This window comes from Astatotilapia calliptera, chromosome 4 (genome assembly GCF_964374335.1).
Source record: "Astatotilapia calliptera chromosome 4, fAstCal68.1, whole genome shotgun sequence".
NCBI lineage: Eukaryota > Metazoa > Chordata > Actinopteri > Cichliformes > Cichlidae > Astatotilapia > Astatotilapia calliptera.
The window spans coordinates 33,272,732-33,296,351 of NC_137425.1; the positions used below are offsets into that span (position 1 = coordinate 33,272,732).

At 41.2% G+C, this 23,620-nt stretch overlaps 1 protein-coding gene across 3 annotated transcripts; it reads left to right on the forward strand.

Moving 5' to 3' along the window:
• The first annotated feature begins 374 nt into the window (after positions 1-374).
• pih1d1 (PIH1 domain containing 1) lies at positions 375-20,111 on the forward strand. 3 transcript variants are annotated; one of them, XM_080301047.1, is made up of 11 exons: positions 375-580; positions 3,288-3,378; positions 5,918-5,975; positions 6,105-6,293; positions 9,417-9,478; positions 9,631-9,712; positions 12,361-12,457; positions 12,667-12,693; positions 12,773-12,860; positions 15,277-15,420; positions 20,000-20,111. In XM_080301047.1, exons 2-11 carry the CDS (start codon positions 3,298-3,300, stop codon positions 20,033-20,035), a joined length of 864 nt encoding a protein of 287 aa, XP_080157173.1. In that variant the 5' UTR covers positions 375-580; positions 3,288-3,297; the 3' UTR covers positions 20,036-20,111. The 3 variants fall into 3 exon arrangements, with proteins under 3 accessions (XP_080157173.1, XP_026021879.2, XP_026021880.2); XM_026166094.2 differs by lacking the exon at positions 375-580 and adding an exon at positions 749-885; XM_026166095.2 differs by lacking the exon at positions 375-580 and adding an exon at positions 843-986.
• Positions 20,112-23,620: the final 3,509 nt, after the last annotated feature.

Genomic DNA, 23,620 nt, shown 5'->3' on the forward strand with positions numbered 1-23,620 from the left:
CGACAGATTTTCTGTTATAACCTTCATGTTATGTTGGCACAGTGTGAGCTCTCAGGTCGCATCAGAGCATCGGGCCGTATAGTGTGAGACCTGCATCGTGACCTGCAAACTTCTAATCCCTGCGAGTCAATCGTGCAGTTTGAGCAAGAGCTGAATAACGTGACTGAAAAAAATCGCACAGTGTCTGCCCAGCTTTAGGTGTACTGTCATCCGAAACTTGCACCGCAGTGTCGGCGTTTGTTTCCCTGTTGGCCATGCTTCTTGTTGTGGTCATCTGTTGTCTTCCGGTATTTTCTCCGCAAGCGACCTTTCCTCGACCAATGAGATAAGCGGCAATCTGAATTGTCATACTCGAATTGTCATAAGTGTGCTGTCAGCTCATTGGTCACAAAGCAGGAGAGGGGCTGGGAATTATGTTTTCAAACAAAGTGTTAATTCCATTAACATTTATAGACTACTTTTGATTCTCACTGTATTACGGGACAAAGTGCGTCCCTTATTAGCTCAATACGGGACGTGTACTTTTGTTTCGAAATACGGGACGATTCCGTTTTTTAAGGGACGGTTGGCAACCCTACTGGTGAGTGCATACGATTAGTTTGCCATATATTTTGTGCTGGAACAGTGAAAATAATACAGCAAATATTTATGATGAATGGCTGAATTTCGACCTCTCTACCTAAGAAATTTCTCAATTTACACAGTAGCAGCAAGGCTATGTTTACAAATGAATCGCTTCAGCCCATTTGTAGGAAGTCGTTTTCGGTCAGTTCAGTTTATGGATGATTTTATTCTGAAATTTCTGGTTCGGAAGTTGCCATTGGAACGCTGTGACGTCTAACAACTGCGCGACATCTAATAGCGATTACGGGCACGAGAAACAAGGTAAACAGACATCTATTTACGCACCTTGTAAACATAATAAATTGCATAACAGAAGTGAAAATGACAGGAAACGGAAAGCTAAAAGGAGAGGTTTTCGGCTGGTAAGCTAGTAAACTAAGGCTAAGCTAACGTGTTTATACGGGTAGCAACATGGACAAACATGTGCATAAACAAGTAGTTACGATCTAGCCAGTAGTTTTATGTTGCGCTTTGGGAACATGAAAGAGTTCATATTCGCCAGTTTGGCTGTACACCTAATAGTGTCAGTTTTGCTACTAATATTATTATTGTGTTCACTTTAATTCTCTGATGCTCATCTGATGTTTTATTTGGTATAAACTGGTAAAATTCTGGAGACATTCTTCAAAGATTTTGCTATATCCAAATAAAATTGAATTGAATTGAAAATATTGGCATGATATATACTTGTAAATGCACCATGGGGGGCTGTGTTTCCAGTGTACCGGAAACAGAATTCCGGTACACTGTACACTGTGTATGTTACTGTATTGAGAACAAAGCTCTTGAATCTTGAATAACATCATGCAATGCTTTTTCACACAGGGCCAGGGAGGTATGAATAGCTTTTTGACCTTAATAAATAAAAATTATCATTTAAAAACTGATTTTAGTGTTTACTCTGTTAATCTGTATAATATTTAAAATTACTATGATGATCTAAAACCTTTAGGTGTGACATATGCAAAAAGCTAAGCCAAATACTTTTTCACAGCACTGTGTATGGGTCAGATCAGAGGTGTAGCGCTACTTGTTTAAATAGGAGACTTCATTGGTCATGCACGCGTCCATGTGCACAAGCACCTTTGTCTTGTAGCTTTTACCACATTCAACTCTAACTGAGCAAAAGTGATCAGCTGTCAGACTGAGTGTAATAACATGACATCATCTCTCTGGCCGTCTTCATCAGTTCTTACATGCTGCGTGCAGCTCTCCACTTCCTGGATGTCTTCTCTCTCTTTTTCTTTGTTTCCTGTGGGATTGATGCCTGCTCTCTTTCGCCCAGGCCTGATTTAGACTTCAGTGGGCAATCTTTGTCAAGCCTATAATGTAACTTATATAAATGGCCAGTGGCATCCTTGGTATTTATGCTTGTCTGTGGTGCATTATGCGTTAATGGCCGTGTGGTCATGACCTGATGTTTTATACGTGATGCCAGCCAATAAAGACCAATAAAATGCTGATAATTCTTTTGCTCTTTGGTGCTCACTCTTGGTTGTGGTATCTTTTTTTCATATTTGTTTCTTTTTTTATCCTTCACGTTCATTCTGATAGTTTCATCTTCTGTGAATTCAGTGCTTGTGTTTCTCTGGTGTAGATCTGCTACCTGTGTTGTTCTTAATGTGTGATCTGTGGTACACAGGTAGGACACTACCATACACTTTTCTGCATGAAATTTTATACCTTGCACATGACACATAATTATGCCCATGAACTGATCCATAAGTGAAATTATTTTTTTTTATTCAATTTTATTTATGTATTTATTTATACAGCTCCAAATTATGAGAACAGTTGCCTCAAGGCTCTTTATTTTGTAAGGTAGGCCCTACAATAATACATACATGAGAAAAACTTAACAGTCATACAAACCCCTATGAGCAAGCGCTTTGGCTACAGTGGGAGAAAAACTCATACAATCATTATCTTTGAATGCAGTAGCTCCATGCAGGAGCATGCACCGATTAGTACAATGTTTTTTCATCCTTGAGCTCTAAAAGGCTGATGGAGTAGTTTGTGAATGCCATGACTTTCAAAATGACACCATAGATGCATCTACTAAAAATCTCAGACTAGTTTGAACCTCGATAATCTTGACCTCAAGGTCAGAGGTCAACATCTACTGAAAGGAGATGCACCTGCTATTGCTATTCAGAGGTAGCAATGGCGGAAACTAGTATTTTGTGCATTATTAAACGTTTTAACACGCTTTGGTGACGTGATTGTGCAGCACTTTGCTGATGGCTATCAAAAGCGTCTGGTTGAGGAGCAACTTGCTAAGAGACACTGAACCAAGTATTAGTGGGGATATGTAGATATTTGAGGTTGTATTCACATTTTACATTACACATCCATTTTATCTTATTAAAGATGTATACTGCACAATCATTCCACCCTGGAAAAAACAATTAAGGATTAAAAAGCCCAAATTACCAGACCTTCATGCGGCTGAATGTCCACTGATGATGAAGATGATGAGTGTGCATAAATTTCTGACCACAGCTTTACGCTTCTGCCTGTAAATCTGCCTCTTGAAACTGGTTGTTTTGGTTGTCAGTGTTTTGTAAAGTTTATGAGAATAGCTGCAAGTATGAGCAAATTTAGTAACATTGTTATTATTAGAAATGAGTCAATTAAACAATTGATTTCTTATATGATTGTAGGAGTTGCTGAATGATGACGGACTCGTCGCTTCTTAACTCTGAGCTGGACTTACAGCAACAGGAAGAGTTGTATCAGCAACTACTGTTACAGGTAAGTTTGCTTTTATGTTAACTGTGATCACATGGTAACGCATTTACAGTGGAACCCCCACTTATGAAATTAATTCGTTCCCGAGGGTCTTTCGTAAGTCAAAAATTTTCGTAACTCGAAGCACCCATCGCACCTTTTGAGTGAACGATAGGCTACAGGCTAATTGCTAACTTCAACAACAATATGTCGTTCAAGTGGAACGAAGTGCAAGTACCAAAGCCAAGGGGGTTGGCACATGATTCGGAACGCATTGTGGGCATTTCTGGGCTCAGCCAATCAGAGCCAGCGGATTTCGTTATGCAGGCATTTTGCCGTAACACGGGCAGAAATATTGCCGTTAAGTGCCTTCGTAACTTGAATTTTTCACTAAACAGGATATTCGTAAGTCGGGGTTCCACTGTACTTGGCAAGTGGTCAGCAGTTCGATCCTAGCTGGAGACAGAAATCCCCACAGGGTGTTAAATAGTAAAACACAATAAAGGAACAAAGGTGAATTGTTTTGAGGTAAAGCTGGCCCTCTGACTTAGTCGTGCTACATGAGAAACAAAAATCTGACAAAATGTTACATTTGGTCATGGAGGAAAATTTGTTTCATATGTGTGGGTGAAATGCAATGGAAGCATTTGCAGTAACTGCTAGTCAGCCCTGAAAGACTCATTTTAATGTTTTTCCCATCAGCCTCTCGTCAAAGATGCGTTACAGGCTGAGATGTGTTGTCTTGCTGCATCAGCCAAACTCTGTTGTTTACAAACAGATGTTCTGTTATTTTCTTGGGATATGCTGCTATCATTCACAGCTCTTTGTTTCACAATGATAATGCAGCTGCACCATTATGAGCTCACTATTATGACTCATATATGAGATAAACGTGGAATGTGTTTTCTTTTTTTCATTGTCAACAAAAAAATTTTGATCTCATCGTTTTTTTTGTTGAGAATGTTGGTCTCATCTGTCCCTAAAACTCTGTTTTCATAGTAGGACTGACTGACTATGTCAAAAATCCTAATCACAATTGTGTTTTTGCTACTAAGATTAAAGTTATATTTATTAAACTTAAAGCACTCATGTTAAACGGTGGGTTTCTTGAACAGTAAATATAGGGTCCTGTACAGAAGTCTTGAGCAACCCCGTGTTTCTTAATATTTTGATAGAAAAATAGGAAACTGTATAAACATTGAAAGATTCCTGCCTTCATCAGTTCTTACATGCTGCATACAGCTCTCTCCTCCCTGGATGTCTTCTCTCTCTTTTTCATTGTTTCCTGTGATTTAGACTTCAGTGGGTAATCTTTGTCAAGTCTATAATATAACCTAGATAAATGGGCCAATGGCGTCCCAGGTATTTATGCTTGTGCCTGCCAATAGAGACCAATAATATGCTGATAGTTCTCTCCCCCCTTGGTGCTCACTCTTGGTTGTGGTATGTGTTTTTCATCTATTTCCAGATTTTGTTCATCCATATTCATTCTGATAGTTTCATCTTCTGTGAATTCAGTCTTGAATCAACTTGAATCTTTACTGAAGCTCAGTATTTGAAACAGAGTTCAAGCTCACTGCTGTGATAAATCATAATTAATATAATAATAAATATAATATTGGCCATATTATATTTACATTACCAAAGTGTAATACACTAGTCTCATGAGTGACATCAAGGAACATTCATAAAAAAACAAATGAACAAAAACATTTTTTTCCTTCATTTCTGTCAAACAATGCTTATGAAACCTTTCTAGCGGTTATTTTCATGGTTGCTAGGCAACCTGAGCAGCACGACAGAGGCTAGATCGTCCCATTTCACAAGCCTCGCACTTCCGCCCTCCTCGCTCTTCGGAGTACCCGGCCCATATAGACCACGAAGCCCGGGTCCTACGAAGTGTGCGGCCCCTGAATTGGGACACAGCTAGTAACATACCTCGCTCACTTACAATAACTTAAATGCACATGGACCAATCGCATGATATGCACAAGTCACTTTGCAGGCCCACATGGGGTTTTGAGAGATATCACCCTCCAGCCTTCCGCAGATCCAGAAAATGTACGGTGCATTCAAGTCCCAGTGGGAAAACTGGGACATCTGGGTTTCCTCTGTATTTTCTTCTCCAAATAAAGCAGGTGTTTCTTTTTCTAAATAAACAGAAGAGCTCATCACTGCTCGAGTAGAAAGCACAGACATTGTTGGCATATATGCATTCCAGATGATGACTACACGTCATGTAGAACCATCTGCAGCTAAAATCAAAAGTCATAGCTGTGCTGAATATTGCGACGTTCATGTAAACTTTAAGATAGACATGTGAACGGAAGCCTACCCATAAACAGAGCTGGCCTGTGACATTTAAAGTGCACTCAGAAAACTTGCATTGTTTATATTGTCCTCTGTTCGATCTTGGGAAAAGAAATTTGTACAGAAAATGTTATTGAAAAATCTCCATGCACAAAAACTGTGAGAATCACAGATGACATTTGATGTTACAGGTGTTTTTTTTCTTTGCTGTGAGTTTGCCAAACAATAAATAATATGTGTAATATTTGTTTAGACCCTTGGACAGATCAACAGTGAAAGTCCAGACTCCAAAGTAATCCGACCGGAGCCTGGTGAGCTATGTCACAGATAGATAGTATATATAATCTTTACATTTTGGAACAATACTCTAAGTTTGCTCATTAATACAAAAATTTCTTTTTGTGTGTTTTTCCCTTTGCCTTTCCTGTCCCACGTGTCAGGCATGTGTGTGAAGACTTTCTCAGAGTCAAACAAGGAGAAGGTATTTATAAACGTCTGTCAGTCGAACTCAGTCCCGCCTCCTCCAGAACTCTCCAGAGAGAAGCTTGTGGAGCTGCTCCAATCAGACGATCCTAGCGGCTTTCGAGTTCCCATGAGTCTTGGCGAGCCACACACAGAAATAGACAATAGTACGTAACCGCCAAACATGTGATTTTGTATGTCAATGCTTTTGCATTCTTTCAGAAATGTAGCTGGGTAATTATGTCATTGGCATCGGTGAGCCACTGTCAATATGTGACATATTGAAATCGCGTTTGAATTTGCGCTTGTTTTTTTGCTTTCACTTTGCAATCGTGCGAACTGTGTATAGAGAGCGACAGCACTGATCTGTGAGTGATGATAATTTGTGCACCAATTCCTCTGACATCGTCTTATTAATCATTAGCTTACTATGCAAACATGACAAGTGAAATCTCCCGCAGCTTAAACATGTGAGAGGTTGATCGCGCAGAGAATCGCTGAGCTTATGTGAGTGCGTGTGTAAAAGCAGCAGGATATATATTTCAGTTCTGCTGAGCCAAATAAGACAGGTCAGGGTGAAGAAGTGACAGCCAAAGAAAAGCTTACCACAAAACGGAGAAATTATGACAAATCAGACTATAAGGCAAAAAGAAAGTGCAGCTTTATGGTTTCATGGACAAAAGAATTTCTGTGGCTGCAATATGACGAGCTAAATAACCAGGGCTGCACATAAGTGGTCCGCAGGTGCGCATTCTCTGTCAAAACAAAAGACACGCACAAGATAAGAAGTTGCAACGCGTGTTTGCGTACATAAGATTTTCTGGAGGAGGACAGACATTTGTTTAGAACTCTTAAAGATGTCGAAGAAGCTCCTTTAAGCAATTACTTTGGTGTTCCTCCACCTCCAAAGAAATGTCAGAAGGAGTCCGGACCACAAAAGAAGCACGTATTCTCGGAAAAGTGGTTGCAGGAGGTGAGCTGGCTTCAAACAAATGATGAACGCACAGAGATGTGGTGCAGAATGTGCTGTGAAAATCCCACTCTAGGACAAAAACAGTGCTTTTTATATGGACGCAAACGCGCGTTGCAACTTCTTATCTGGTGCGCGTCTTTTATTTTGACAGCGAATACGCACATGCGGACCACTTATGTGCACCCGTGTAAATAACATAATGTTCTGCCGGGTGTGTTGTTGGTTTTCTCTCGATTTCTGAGTCGACAAGCGCCTTTGTTACTGGGACCAGTCATTTTAAGAAAGGCCCCCATTAGAACCCATGAGAAATGCAAGAAATGCATTATTGCTCAGTCTGCAATATCTTTCCCAGAACAAACACCAATTGCAAATAACATACTAAAAATAAACCTGAAAGTCAGTTTAAAACAGCTACTATGTTGCAAAGAGTGAACTATCACTGGCACAATGTAGCAGTCTTTGCAAACTTCAAAAAGCAAATGCCCTCGATCTTGGTTCCACTTGTCTCTTACCCGTGACTTCAGTGGAAATTTCAGATTCAGGATCTGACACAGACTGATTCATGTTCTACAGTTCTTACAAGTTCATAGAAATTTCTGTTCAATTAGAACCAAGTATTTGAGTTGATGATTGTAATTTTTATACAATGTTGTAATTTGTGTTTCAACAATTTTTTTGATTAATGTTTTGTTTCCGTTACAATATTATACTTTAATGTATACTTTCCATTGTAACGGAAACAAAACAGGAAACAAAACATCAATCAAAAATAGATCAAAAATTGCTCTCTTTTTTATTCGGGCTACTTAAATTTATTTCGGGCTACCAAAAACTGAAGAGTCCCTGCCCGAAGGGCTACCAGGGAGTTTGAAATTTTGCGAGCCCTGCTGAAAGTTTTTCACCCTGCACACATTAGGTTCAGTAACATGTTGTGACAAGAGTTTGAAAAGGTTGAGAGCTGGTGTTGGGTTTAGATTTTATTATTGTCATTTGTATTAGGAAATATTTAACCATAGATGCTTAGAGGTGTATAATCAATTGTGTAGTGATAGGTTGTGTGATCTTTAACAGGCTGCAAAGGCTTGGTGTGTATTCCACACTAGAATGAACACCCACATCCTGGGAGCACGGGAGAGGTCGTACCTTGTCTTCATTGTTTTATGGTAGGATTAACGTAGCTACGTCTGTTCTAGTCTAAGTGCTTTAACTTGACTTCCTCACCGTGTTATCTAGGGTGAGGGGGGGTCTACCCTCTTCCTGACCAAGGATGTTTGCCTTTGTACTTTTATGTATATGACCCTTTGATCAGCAGTAACACACACACACACACACACAGTATTCTTTGTTCACATGTATACCTATGTAAGATGCTATATGTTAATGACCCTATGCATATTCATGTAACCACAATAAAAGGAGTGCTGTGGGGAGCCTGGCTGGGAGTCTGACAGAGGTCAAGTGGTGGAACGACACTTGGCTCCAGCCAGGTCTCCCTCATGCATGAGTAAACCAGAGAACTTTGGTGCCTTGCTTTTTGCTGCGTAGCAAGTTGTCCTTAACGTTCCAGCGAATAGGTTTATGCTACGAACCTATCAGCTGGTTTATTTGCCACCCAGTATGTTAAAGACAAAACACCAGGTTGCTGCTTCTTATCTAAACAGATTTGGGTTGTTTGGAGCTGAGCTCTGAGCTCTGCATGCCTTCCTTTGCCGCGTCCATGAACTACTATGTAGTCTTCCTCTTTGCCCAGTATATCCAATAGCCCTCCTCTGCACATGTCAGTCTTGCCTCAAACTGCTTAACCTGAGCTGTTGGTCACTTCTATGTTCCAGCACGGATGGGCACATTTGCAGGATCATAAGTTACATTTTAGTCCACTGCCTGGATTTATTAAAATTGTCTTTATTTGGGGAGTTCCTGACTGAGGCTTCCTCTGTTAAAATCACCAAGAACAATAACTAAGAAGTCTGCGATTCTTTGGCAAGTGAGCACTGAGCCTGGTGTATATACGATGGTGTATATACGATGGTGTACACACACCGACCAGAATGAATGAAGGCCAATGGTTAATTTAAAGGTTAATGAAACAGTGTTTCTGAATAACGATAACATTGTAACACTGTAACAATGTACGGTACGTGTTGTTTACCTCATCTCTCAGTTGTGTATTTTAATGTTGTGACTGACTGGTCTAAGGTCTACACAACATCAGTCTGTATTCATCGTCTTTCCTGATTCAATTTGCCGACAGGATGGAAGCGTTTCAGCTTCCTGTGTTGTGGTGAAAGTATTTTTAATGTTTCTTTGTCTGTTTCAGGCTCTCAGGGTTGCACAGCTTATGACGTTGTCATTAACCAGGACTTCTTCCAGAAGTGTCAGGTGTGTTCATGTGCCTGTGGTTGTTTTCCTTTTGCAATCAAAAAGGAATTTTTTATTTTATATTCCTTTGACTCCTCATTGCACTGACCTTCATTAACTTTCTTAATTTATAAACTCTGCATAAAAAGTGTTGTATGATTTTTGTCTTGCAGAAGGATCCCTTATTCCAGCAGTTTGTTATCCTCGTGTCTGTAGAGGGTTTAGAAAACAAATACAATCTGGAGCTGAGTAGAGGTTAGTGTGTCTGTGTGTGTCTGTGTTAATAATTCTTGTTCTGGACTAGAGCTGGGCGATAGAACGATAACGATATGTATCGCGATATAACTTTTACTCGATAGAGAAATTAAGCTATCGCGATAGACCTCGCTGCTCTTGTCCTCTTAAAAAAAAAAAAAAAAAAAAAAGGTCAGCCAATCCAAATTAAGCAGCGCAGAGCCGAACCAATCACAGCCGCAGCGTCACGTCGCGTGACTTGTTACGTACAGCACAAGTGCCAAGCCACACGTGTGTTTGTTTGGGAAGCAGCCAGCGGGTAGTGGAGCCAGCGCGTAATGGAGGAAATGAGTGTGCCGACTAGAAAAATCAACCGAGCGTGACCGAAGAGAAAACAGATGATGGTTCCAACGCCGGAGAGATTGTCGAACGGAAGAGCCATAGAAGTTCCATAGTGTGAAGGTATTTCGGCTATTTCAAGTCTGACAAAAAACAGAGTAGCGTTCACTGTAAATTGTGCCGAAAGCAAGTCTGGAAATACAATAAACTGGTGCATGCGTCACACTGTGCGCCACGTTATTGTGTCGGTGAAATGAATTTCTACAATACTGTTAATTCTACTCTCTGCAGTGTTTAAATGCTTACATATACACACAGTTACTGTCCGTCCACACATACGACTCGGTTCTGCTTCTATGCCCCAGCTTTGTTTACTTTTTCCCACCGAGGCTTCTAGACTTCTGATTGGCCAACATTTCTGCACGGTTAGGAATCTAGCGCCACCTGCTGCTTTGGCATGTTCATAGCAGCGTTTTCCTTCATTTCTCCCTTTATGTGTGGACGGGATTATTTTTTAAAACGAAAACGGAAAATCTCCGTTTTCAAAAATACCCATGTACGTGTGGACGTAGCCTCAGTCTCTGACTGGAAGCGCTGATTCGTCATTCGGCTTTTGTCAGACTAAAGTAACTGTTAAAACTGTTTGAAAAGCTAAGCTATACAACAAGGAGAGATTGAGAATTTCCTTTTAGTTCTCAGTTTATTTGATATTGACAAAAGTTAGTCAGTTTTGTCTGTTCTTCTGTAAAACAAACTAAGATTTATTTTTAGAATTAATATTTTGTTTCTAAGTGGAATTGACAATTTAGTCTGTTTCATTTGTTCTATTTTGAAACTTAAACGCTTTAGCGGCTGCCTTTTGTGTAGTTTGCAATATTTGCCTTTATTTATCTGAAAAAGTCTCATGTTCCTTAAGTACATCTACCCTGTTGAACTTATTATGGGAAATAAATATTTAAATAAAAACAAGCTGCTGATTATTTCAAATTTTACTTGTGAGCAACGGCACATTTAAATCTTACAAATATAGTTATTTGGCTTATATCGTGATAGATATCGTTATCGCCTGAAATGAAAAAAACATATCGTGATATGAAAAAATCTCATATCGCCCAGCTCTATTCTGGACGTACCCCGCGCTTGTTGTTAGGGGTGGGTTTCGATGATCGCGTTTCCAATTAAAATCGAGTCTAGCTTGAATAACGCCATATTATCAGATTCATTAAAATCCTGAATCGATTTTTAAATATAAATTTATTTTGCCCGAAACGCCAGAATCTCAGGTTAAACCTCACAAAATTTCAACAACCACTAAACAGCTAAAACAGCAAACCAGAGCATGTAAGCAGATTCTGCACAAAGACATAAACACAAAGCGCGGACCGCCGACGCATCAGAATCAGTGAGATGTCGCCTTTCTCACCTGACGACACGGACACGGTCGGGCTGAAAGCCGACGGCGCACTGATGTTGATGTTTCGGTGGGTCCATGCTGTGTGTTTACGTCCTTTTTGCATTTGATTCTGAAGCTGCAGGTTTTATCTCTCCAAACAATATTGACTGAACCAGCAGCAAAAGAAGATCCAAACTAAACTTCACATTTCGCTTCACACAAACATCGTCATGAATTCACTCTGACTTTTGCTGTTTTGCTTCCACCACGATAAAAATCACACTTCATGCACAGCTCTCTCTCTCTCTCTCTCTCATGAACAGTTTCCCATCTAAAAATCTGTTTTCTGCATTATTCGCTTGCTTATCACCCACCAGTCTACCGTTGTTCACAGCGCTGTCGGCCGCTGTGTTTTTTACTTCTGACAAGAAAGCCTCATTTCTGCTGTTTAATCGGCTACTAAATAGATTTAAACTTTTTAAAATTATGCAAAGTTGCAAAATGCTTAACTGTGTCTCTAATAAAACCTCTGTAACTTTGCTCTGCTTCACTTCAGCAGCATCAGGTAATGTTCACATGCTGATTCATGGTTTTCTTCTGTTTTTGATCTACTGCAGAATATTTTTAAGGTCATCTGCTATAAAATCCCAGGCCAGGAAAATCTCCTTCACGTTTTTCTGTGTTTTATCCTCAGTTACTTTGACACAAAGGCCTCTGCTGTGATGCTCACACCTTTGATAAAGTCTCACAAGTGTCAGCTTTTTTTTTATAGATATAAAAATATGGAAATGTACTGATAAATGATAAGAATTATAATATTTCTGACTGTTCAAGGCAAAATTTCCACGATTGGAATCGAATCAGGACCTTGTGAATCGAATCGATTCTAGAAATCAGTGACGATACCCAGCCCTACTTGTTGTGTGTGTTTTTGCAGAGTGGAAGGTCCTGAAAAACAGAAAGTTTTTGGGTTCTGTCAGTGAGCAGAATATCCGCACAAAGAGCAGGCCGGTCATTGAAGAGCTGCAGCCTCCGTATGTACCCCCACTGTGCTCAACAGAAAACACACTGACACACATCATTGCACTTGGCTTACTCAATAAAGATGCAGGCCAATTTGCATCACTGCTGTAGTTTATCATTTGCAGGAATTGCGGTTTCAGCTTTCAGGACTCACAGGAATCTGTTTCTGTATAATTTGCAACACATGTTGAAATTTCTTTGGCTTTCTTTCATCCCGCAGGGAGAAGTCACCCGCAACCACTAAGAGGTGAACCTTTGTTCATTGTCCTGTTTGTCTCATTTTCCACGAAAAGCAACGTGATCTGAAATGTCAACCCTTTCCTCAGTTTGCGCAGACCAGAGTTCACGATGATTGTTGAGCCTCCTGCTGGTGAACCAGAGTATCTGATTGCAGAGATAAAGCTTCCCGGAGTGGTGAGATATTAAACAAACACACATAATTAACCACACATTTATTTCAGTCCTCTCTGCCTACCTGTTTCTTTCAGGGTAGACGTCATCCTCAAATACAGGCTGGTTTATTTTAGCTTTACTTTGCTGTTAGGGAAAATGAGATGAGATTAAAAATGTTTTGAAGGTCATTTTTTGTTGTTGCTGTCACAGAGCTGAGGTGTCTTAGCAAGGCACTGGTGTGTGTATATATCTACCGTATTTTCACGACCATAAGGCGCACTGTGCTAAAAGGCGCAGTCTCAGTTATGTGTGCCATTACTGTATTTAACACACACATAAGGCGCACTGGATCATAGGGCGCATACAAGTACCGTATGCGTATTTAAAAATAAAGCGGGAGCAACCCTGAATTCGGTACCTTACTCACATAATCGTCATCATCAACAACACACAAGCATACAAGTGTGCGTATTTAAAAATAAAGCAGGAGCAAAACAAAGTTTGGTACTCACATTTTTATCATCAATCAAACCCATGGAAGTCCTCATCCTCTGTGTCTGAATTGAACAGCTGCGCTAAATCTCCATCAAACATGCCAGGTTCACTTTCTTCACTGTCAGAGTCACTTTCCGTGCCGTGCGGCTCCTCGGAAACGATGCCGGCTTTTGCGAAAGCTCGAACAACAGTGCCAGCAGACATGTTAGCCCAAGCATCTACAATCCATTGGCAAATTGTGGCGTAACTCGCCCGGCGCTGCCTTCCACTCTTAGTGAAACTGTGGTCTCCATCGGTCATCCATCGCTCCCACGCCGCTCGCAGCCTTACTTTGAACGGGCGGTTCACACCGATGTCCAGCGGTTGGAGTTCCTTTGTCAGGCCTCCCGGAATGACAGCAAGCTCACCGTTCATTTGTTTCACTAGTTTTTTCACATCGGCTGTGAGATGGGCACGCATAGAGTCACAAATTAAGAGCGATGGTGATGCGTGGAAAAAACCACCTGGTCTCCTTACATACACCTCCCTCAGCCACTCTTTCATCATTTCCTCATCCATCCAGCCCTTTTCATTTGCCTTAATGATGATTTCTGCTGGAAACTTCTCTTTAGGCAAAGTCTTTCGCTTAAAAATCACCATAGGCGGCAGTTTCTGTCCATTAGCATGGCAGCTAAGCACAACAGTGAAAGAAGACTTTTCATACCCCGTTGTGGTTATCGCAACCGTGCTGGTCCCCTTCTTCTCCACAGTGTGACTCACCGGGATGTCAAAAGTGAGCGGGACCTCGTCCATGTTTGTGATGTGGCTGGCCTGGATGTGTTTGTCGGCGATGTGTTTGCTGCAGTAGGAGCGGAAGATGGCCAGCTTTTCCTTATAATCCGCTGGAAGTTGCTGCGCTACCGTAGTCCTGGTCCGGATGGAAAAATGGCACCGTTTCATAAAACGAAAGCACCAAGACGGACCTCCTTGGAAATGTTCAATGTTCATCTCTTCAGCTAGTGAAACTGCTTTTAGCCGAATGGTGACCGTCGAAACGCTTCTCCCGCTCGCGCTTTGCTCGATGATCCACCGCTCGAGTCTTTCCTCCAACTCGGGCCACCTCGCCTTATGTCCGCGGAAACTCAGCTGCGTTTTCTTGACCTGCCGGAGCTTGTTTTCCAGCTTCCTCCATTTGCGAACCATCGATTCGTTAATCTTAAATTCTCTCGCCGCTGCTCGATTTCCATGTTCCTCCGCGTAGCTGATGGCCTTCAGTTTAAACTGTGCTTCATAAGCGTGTCTCTTTGCCATTTTCAGGGTTGTTAAAACAACGATGTCCTGCATAATGCACATACCTGTTCTTTTATACAGGTATGTGCGATTGTCCCGGTATATACGATCAACGCCCACACTTCACCCTTTAACGTTCTCATGGTGTTCTCTACTACGTCCTCCTTACAACACATAGGGCACACCGCGCTATAGGGCGCGCCGCACTTTTTGAAGAAAATCTAAGACTTTTAAGTGCGCCTTATGGTCGTGAAAATACGGTAAGTGTTAGGGTTTGCGTTTACCTTGAGCTTTACCCCAGCCTAGAGAAAACATAGAGGAGGAGCAGTACGTCTGTCCAAAACACACTGATATATTTGTCTTTGAATATATCAGAAACAAGAAACAACCTGAGTGGTTAACTTACACTTCAGTGTGGAAACCACTCTCCATTTAACAAAGTCCAGCATAAAGTTAAAAATATGCCTATCTTGTTGTTTAAATATTTACACCAAGCTTACAATAGTCACATGTACCTGATGGCCTCCACAAACAGCTGGAGAGGTCTGTGCCAGTTGGCTAAAATTAAAAAGTTGCTTTCTTAGTTATTCTTGCTCAAAACCATCTTAAAAGTAGAGATCGACAGCTCTGCTCTTAAACACGATGATACGATATGTTGATGTCTCCTGCACAGGGGTCGTCTCGCTCTCTGGTTCTGGATGTGGGGGAGGATCGACTGGTGTTAACGGCTCGGCCCTCGCTCTTCCATCTTGACATCTTCCACCCCTTCCTGGTTGACCAGGAGAACAGCGTGGCACAGTACAACAGCAGCACACAGGTACAGAAAATATACACCCTGTTCTTGGACCCTGTCACATACAGGATTGTGTTCGATGCCCATTGTTGTTTTTGGGATTTATACACGAGCTTCTTACCAAGCAGTGCCACCAGCAACAGCAAGCTTGCTGAGGTCAGCATCACTTTAAGTGTGGCTATGTTTCTGGAAACTGCGGCGTAGGACTAAATGTGCTCTGAGGTCATTCTGTAAAACCTTTTAACCCATCATGCACATCCTTTCACTCTGGAGAGAAAACAGAGCAGTTGAAGAAAATTCAAACGGGCACAAGAAGAACGTGCAAGCTTCAGACTACAAGCTGTGCCATGTCATGTCGACTGCAGTAACACCAGTTTAAATATTAATGTGCTATAGAAATGTTATACAGCAATATCATTGCTATTGCAACACATTCCTTAGTGCAAGAGCAGTGTGTCAGCCTCAGAAACTTGAGACAAAAACACACTGTGTGGGCCTTATTCCAGGAAGCTGGTTGGTTAGTTTGTTTAACCTTCACATTAGGGAAACTCTGGTTTTCTGTTCTGGAAAGAGAGTAAACTCATCTTACCGGGGTAAGAGAGTGAGCAGGTTCAGTTCAAGAGCAAGTTGATCTGTAAAAGTTTATGTTTTTACAGTCACTGAAATCCCAGTCAGATGTTAATTTGTAACTTTGTGTCCTTAACACGAGCACTTTAATAGTTGTTCAGTCCTTGAACTATAAGAAGACAGCACAGATTTAATATCGTCTCAGAAAAAGATCTCTGCTCTGCATCTTTGTAACTCTGAGACTCTGAGACAGTGATGATGTCCACAGTAGGGCTGCCACAAATAGTCTAGACTATTAAAATCGTCGACGACTAATTTAATAGTCGACGCGTCGTTTGAAGCTTTGCAAGATCCTGAAAGACGCAGGAATAAGTAGTAGGATTTAAGAGTGTAATAACGGACTGAAACAGAAGATGGCAGCACTGCATGTACAAGGATGCCAGCTGCTGTTAAGCCCAAAGAAGAAGAAGCTGTGTCCGGTATCGTAGTTGTGTCCAAATTTAGGGGCCGCATCCTTCGGAGGTCGCATTTGTAGGCCGATTACTTTACAGTGTCGCGATGAAGGGTGTCCAAATTCGAAGACTCCTCCAAATGCGGCCTTCATTTCCCTGGATTTGAAGGATTGGTCGGGTGTATCCTTTGTGGCCCAACCTATCCCAGAATTCATAGCGCGGCCCAGCCAGTTCCAGTTTCCAACAATGGTAGCAGCTATTTATTTTCATATTACTCTGATTATTCTTTCTCGGTCACAAAATAAACTTTTAAGATATTTTCAGGTGAGAATGTAGCTGTGTAAACTCCAAATATCTGCTCAGTTTATCAAGACATCACATATTTGCAAAAGCGCTCCGACGTTTTCGGACACGTCTGTTACCCACCAGCTCGTAGCTAGCCGGGGTTCGAGGCTCACGAGAACTGGCGAGAACAACGAACTCCCTGCACATCCTTTTCGCTACTCAGGTTAAACATATAAGTCACTTTGATAACTTAAAAATGTTATTGTTTGGCTTTTTTCAGTATTTTATTTGTTCCTGAGTAAATCGGTTTGGCTGAGATTAAAGTTATAGTTTTTACACAGCTGAATAAACATCAAGCAGACAAATGATTAAACAGAAGTGTGAGATGGTAGCGCTAGTCCACAGAGACTGTCAGTTTCCCCTTTATAATATGCTACACACTGATCAGTGATCAATCGTTAGATGTATAAGTGATCACACTGATGGGAAAATATGGCGTTGTTTTAGTGCCTCTATTCTGAGCACACGTAAAAAAAAATGTTGTGTGTTGAGGAGAAAATGATTTTGAGCGAACAAATTAATTTCTGCATGCAAGAAATGTATTTCAGTGTTTGCTAGTATCCACACACTCACAATAGCAGCCCCTCTCGCTCAGTTGTTGGCATTTGCTCTTGCTCAGATCTCTGCGGACCTGCTCTCAGTGTGTCGTTCGCGCTCACAACATTTCTGCTTCATGTGCGCTCAACTCTTTCTGTACACCGTTAGAAGTGTGTCACAAAACCAACCAATCACAGACTTGGATGCAAAAAAAATCTAACTGGCTGTTTTGGTCTCCAATCAGCTTGCTAGCTACTGTAGCCAAACCCAGGCAAATATCCCAGAATGCATTTCTTCCAAACCTCAAATGAGGCAGCGGCGGAGGAACGCAGAGTGGCGGAGTTTAAAATATTACTCTTTCTGGATCACAAAATAAACTTTTAACATACAAAAGTATTGGGCCCCCTTGAACTTTCCCACATTTTGTCACATTACAGCCACAAACACGAAACAGTTTTATTGGAATTCCAGATGAAAGACCAACACAAAGTGGTGCACACGTGAGAAGTGGAACAAAAATCAGACATGATTCCAAACATTTTTTACAAATAAATAACTGCAAAGTGGGGTGTGCGTAATTATTCAGCCCCCTGAGTCAATACTTTGTAGAACCAGCTTTTGCTGCAGTTCCAGCTGCCAGTCTTTAAGGGTTTGTCTCTACCAGCTTTGCACATCTACAGACTGAAATCTTTGCCCATTCTTCTTTGAAACAGCTCCAGCTCAGTCAGATTAGATGGACAGTGTTTGTGAACAGCAGTTTTCAGATCTTGCCACAGATTCTGGATTGGATTTAGATCTGGACTTTGACTGGGCCATTCTAACACATGGATATGTTTTGTTTTAAACCACTCCATTGTTGCCCTGGCTTTATGTTCAGGGTCGTTGTCCTGCTGGAAGGTGAAGCTCGTGGCTCATGGCTTGTGGCAAACTGCAAACGGGACTTCTTATGGTTTCTGTTAGCAATGGCTTTCTTCTTGCCACTCTTCCATAAAGGCCAACTTTGTGCAGTGCACGACTAATAGTTGTCCTATGGACAGATTCCCCCACCTGAGCTGTAGATCTCTGCAGCTCGTCCAGAGTCACCATGGGCCTCTTGGCTGCATTTCTGATCAGCGCTCTCCTCGTTCGGCCTGTGAGTTTAGGTGGACGGCCTTGTCTTGGTAGGTTTACAGTTGTGCCAGACTCCTTCCATTTCTGGATGATTGCTTGAAAAGTGCTCCGGGGGATGTTCAAGGCTTGGGAAATCTTTGTGTAGCCTAAGCCTGCTTTAAATGTCTCAATAACTTTATCCCTGACCTGTCTGGTGTGTTCTTTGGACTTCATGGTGTCGTTGCTCCCAATGTTCTCTTAGACAACCTCTGAGGCCGTCACAGAGCAGCTGTATTTGTACTGACATTAGATTACACACAGGTGCACTCTGTTTAGTCATTAGCACTCATCAGGCAACGTCTATGTGCAACTGACTGCACTCAGACCAAAGGGGGCTGAATAATTACGCACACCCCACTTTGCAGTTATTTATTTGTAAAACATGTTTGGAATCATGTCTGATTTTCGTTCCTCTTCTCACGTGTGCACCACTTTGTGTTGGTCTTTCACCTGGAATTCCAATAAAAGTGATTCATGTTTGTGGCTGTAATGTGACAAAATGTGGGAAAGTTCAAACTTTTGCAAGCCACTGTATTTTCAGGCGAGAATGTTGTTGTGTAAACTTCAAATACCTGCTCGATTTATCAAGACGTCACATATTTGCATAAGTGTTCTAACGTTTTCCGAGATGCCTGTTACCCACCAGCTGACCGCACAGCTGGACTGGCCATCGGGCACACCCGGTGGGCCGATGGTGATTTTTTCTTTTTATGTTTATTTGTTGTTTTTGTAACGGTATAAACAATGAAAGGTGGTGGATTAGCCAATTGGTCATGATCGACTCTGGGCTGGACCAAGTACAATACATCTGTATTGAGGTGAAGTGTTAAAACATTCTTTTAAATGCAGCTGCCCTGCATTTTTTCAGCTAAACGTGAAACGACTACAGAGCTCTGGTTATCACAGAAACTCAGTAAAGCATCCCTGCTGTGGCTGTTAGAGAGCCAACATCTATCAGTGAAGGCTGACATTAGATCAGATTAGAAAACTGTGGAGCATTAAAGCAAGGTTTGCTGTGAATGTCATTAATCATTTTTATCTAATAATTCAGAAATAATGAAATGAGGTTGATAAATATCATGGTCAGCCCTCCATTTACCTGTTGCCATGGTGAATCCTGATCTCAAAGCTGCATTGCTGGATGCTTTCTTTCCCTACTGATGTAGGAGTACTCAGGATAAACACTCGGATGTTTTGGAGTTTTCTGCTCGAGAACACCCGAGTTGCGAGTTGATCCGTTACAGTTTGTTGGACATGCTTTCTGGAATAAGAGGAGGAGATGCTAGCAGGTGGTGATGTACGACCCAAATCTGCAAGTGCCAAATGATGAACAGTCAAAATAAATCTGAAATAAGTATAAAAATGAGTGAATTAGCAGACTGCACAACGTGAGATGACGAGTAACAGTTCAGAATTCAAATGACGCAGCAGCCACAGGAACCACACCAGCAAAGAACAGCTTAACGTTGCAGCAAACATACACACACACACAACTCAGTCAAATTCAGTCTTTTAACCTGCTGTACGATGTGTTTCTGTTTTCTTTCCCCCAGATCCTCACAGTCACCATGCCCGTAGTGTCTTCATGAAACTGCAGAAGTCTTGTTCAGTTTGTGATGTTTCTTTAAAAAATAATACTGCAGCAATAAAAGTGTTATTCATAAAGTCGTTTAGTGTTGTTTTTCCATTAATCCTCAGTTATCACAAGGATAATCTGGAGGGCCTGAAGTCTGTAAAACCTGTTTGAAAGTTTTCTCAGGCTATTGCCCCACAGTTCATGTTTATTTTTCTTTTCTAAAGCAGATGTTTCAGCAGTTGTTAGACCTGTCAGATTGAGTGCTTTGACATTTTGAAATATTCACACACCATGTAGTAATTACAGGTAATTTTCAGGTGTCGATGACATATGTTATAACAGGGAAATCGCTCGAAGGTGGAAAAGAAAATATTAATAACACTTCACATTTTGCTAATCCTGTAGCAAAGCCTCTAATCTCTGTGAAACTCCTGCTTAATGAGCACCTGTTGAGTGAAGCGAGGCAATGCCTCTTCACATTATTCTGGAAAACCAAATGTTTTTAGAAAAAGGACAAGAAACAAACATAGCAGCAAAAGGACTGCCATATATCATAAACACATAAAACGCTCATAATAATTCATTATCTTGTTGGAGAAGATTTCTGACTGTAGAGAAGCCTGGAGTTACTTTAAAGTTACTTTAACCAACAACAGCCAGTGCAGTAAATACCAACCATGGTCCCTCAGGGCAGTGAAGATGATGAAAGAGCTAGAAGTGATTTTACAACTTTGACTGACTGCCAGATTTCCTCTGTGCAACCATTCCTAGACAAGGGCAGAAATGTTACCACGGACAATTTCTTCACATCGCTTTCACTTGAGCAAAAACTTCTTAGACGGAAAACCACCATCCTCGGCACAGCCAGCAAGAGTCGCCGGGAAATGCGATGTGTTCACTGCTACAGATACACATGTGGTAAATGCAGACTACAGATACCATGGCAGTGCCAGGATTGTGAGTGATTGCTGAAAATGTTGAAATGTGCTGACTCACTTTTTACTATTATTTGTAAATATGTGTACAAATAGTTGGGTTTTTTGTACTGTTTTTATCAATCAATCTCAGCAACAAAGGACATACAAAGGACATGTGTTGATTTCTCCCTAAGATGGCAAACTGAAACACAAGTTTCCTTGTGGCTCAGGAAACTAACCACTCCAAGTTGGTGACTTTTGGAGATTTATTTCCCTGGATGATTGAGAATGCATCAAGACGAACACAAAAGGAAGTTCACAGCTTTTAGCAGCCCCTCCCCCCCGACAAACAAAGAGGCAGTTGGCAGTTAGAATTCTCAGGTAACAACTTAATTTCAATATAAATTGATGACTAGACAATTTAGCTTCCACTTGGCTGAAGCTAAAGCCTAGCTAAAAGCCTACCAGCCATTTGGCTGGAAGGCGGGTTTTAAAAGGTAGAAAAGCCAAATGGCTGCTCTCTGGGACTCTAGGTGTTTAATACAGAGAGTGTGAGATACATTAGAGTGTGTGGTTCCAGTGTGGCTCGATTTACCTGTCTGAACTGCTTTCCAGGCTTGGCTCCATTTGCTGCCAGCTGCTGGTTCTTTGTGTCTGGTGGGAAATTAATATGTTTTCAAAACTTGGAAAGATTTCAGTTTTATCTGTGAAGCAATCTTGATGTTGGATAGGTGAAGATTCTGTAACTGAAAGCTCAGAGGTAATCAGCTTTTGTTTGCGACGATTAATGAAATTACCCGCAAGTATCTGTGAAAGCGCTGGAGGATCCTTTACGACAGGAAGCTCTCAACATGACTGACAAATCACAGATCTTGGAAAAATTAGTGTTTTTTCTTTTTAAAGGCATGGCATGATCTGCTGATATGTTCTCAGGCTGCACAGGCTGTTACACCCTCCGCTCATCAATGAATGTTATTACCCAAGCATCAAACAGGCCGCCTGGAATTATTTTGCAATTTTGGCTGTAAAATTACACAATACTTCTGATCTTTCAGAAACAATTTGGAATTTCCCAAACATTCATCTCTCAATCAGGAATTGTCCCGCACACATTTCCTCACCCATTCTGATCTGCTCAACGGCACCCTCCCCTGTGTTCGTATCACTCTTATAACTCAGCAGTTTCAGAATCAGCTCCTTCAACACAAACATTCACGTCTGTGTCCACACAAGCCGTTTAAAACAAGTAGGTCTCTGTAGTTTGTTTGTTTGTTGATTTGATTCGACTCCACTTCTTTTAAAGCAGTTTATCAGCCCACAGTCGCCTTCAAATGAAAGAAAAAAACTAAATAGTAAAACTTGTGTTTTTACATCTTTTTCTGCTGATACCAATTAATGACCATTAATACTACAAAGTAAATAAATGAAAGATGAACAAATCACATTTTTCTAGTATTTTACAAACAAATTTCTTACAATTTAAGCACAAACAGTCATGCAGAAGGGGAGTTCACTTCTCATCATCAAAGTGAACTGTATGTTGTAAATTGAGTTTTATATTCCAGGTATCCTGGGACTATCCATCCATCCATTTTCTTTCACTTAATGACTTCAATGCCACAAGGCGAGAAGCAGAATAGTGTTGATATAATGTTTCCTTACCATGCATGTGTATGCGTCACCAGAACAGGTGGCTTTGCTTGTTCATGTGTTCATTATTTGAATTGTTTCTTTTATTGATTTTAGTCACCGTGAATGATCAAAAGCTGTCTCGGGTCTTGGGGAGGAAGCCGTAACATTAAAAACAGTTTTGATTTAGTTATTATTTCCAGTTCACTCCGGGATGGGGCTGGATATCTGGTGTCCTACACTACCCATGTGATCCAAGTCTTCAAAGAATGAACTCTTATCCAAGAATCTCAAAATAACCTTTGAATATCAGTTGTGTGTTCACAGCAGATCACCAGACTGTTCCATACATTTTCCTAATACTCGCCGAACTGTCCCAGGTAGCACAACAATCACCATTATTGCTTGTTTTAGCTTTAGCGCTGAAGGTCTGATAAAGCTCATCAATTTATGTGCACAGAACTGATGACCTTTAGCTTTTGAATCTGATTGACTACATTTTATTAGACTGTGTAATTGTCCTAGAAGACGTTAGCGTGAAGCAGTATGGCCTCTATAGAGGTTTCGCAGATAGTCCAGCCACTCGAGGATGGCATTGCCAGAAGGTTTACTGTTTCCCAGCATGCTCTTAAGAGCATGGAGGAGATTCTAGGAGACAGGAAGTTACCCTACGAGATCTGGACAGGGACGTAGAAGATCCATAACCCATCAGCAGGACTGTGACCTGCTCCTCTATGCAAGACAGAACAAGATGAGCCATGCCAGAGCTACAAAATGACCCTCAGGTGGCCACTGGTGTGAATCAGGAACAGACTTCATGAGTTTAGCCTGAGGTCCTCTAGTGGGTCCTGTGCTCACTACCATGGAGCATGATTGGCATTTGCCATAGAATACCAGAAATGACACGTTCACCACTGGCACCCTGTGCTTTTGTCATTAGGTTGTCTTTTGAGTTTCCTCATAGGTTACATTTAAGTCCTGGAGTTTTCTCTTTTTTAAGCCTCCCCTTTATTCCCTGTGTCCTGGTGTTAGTCTTAGGGTGTATTCCAATA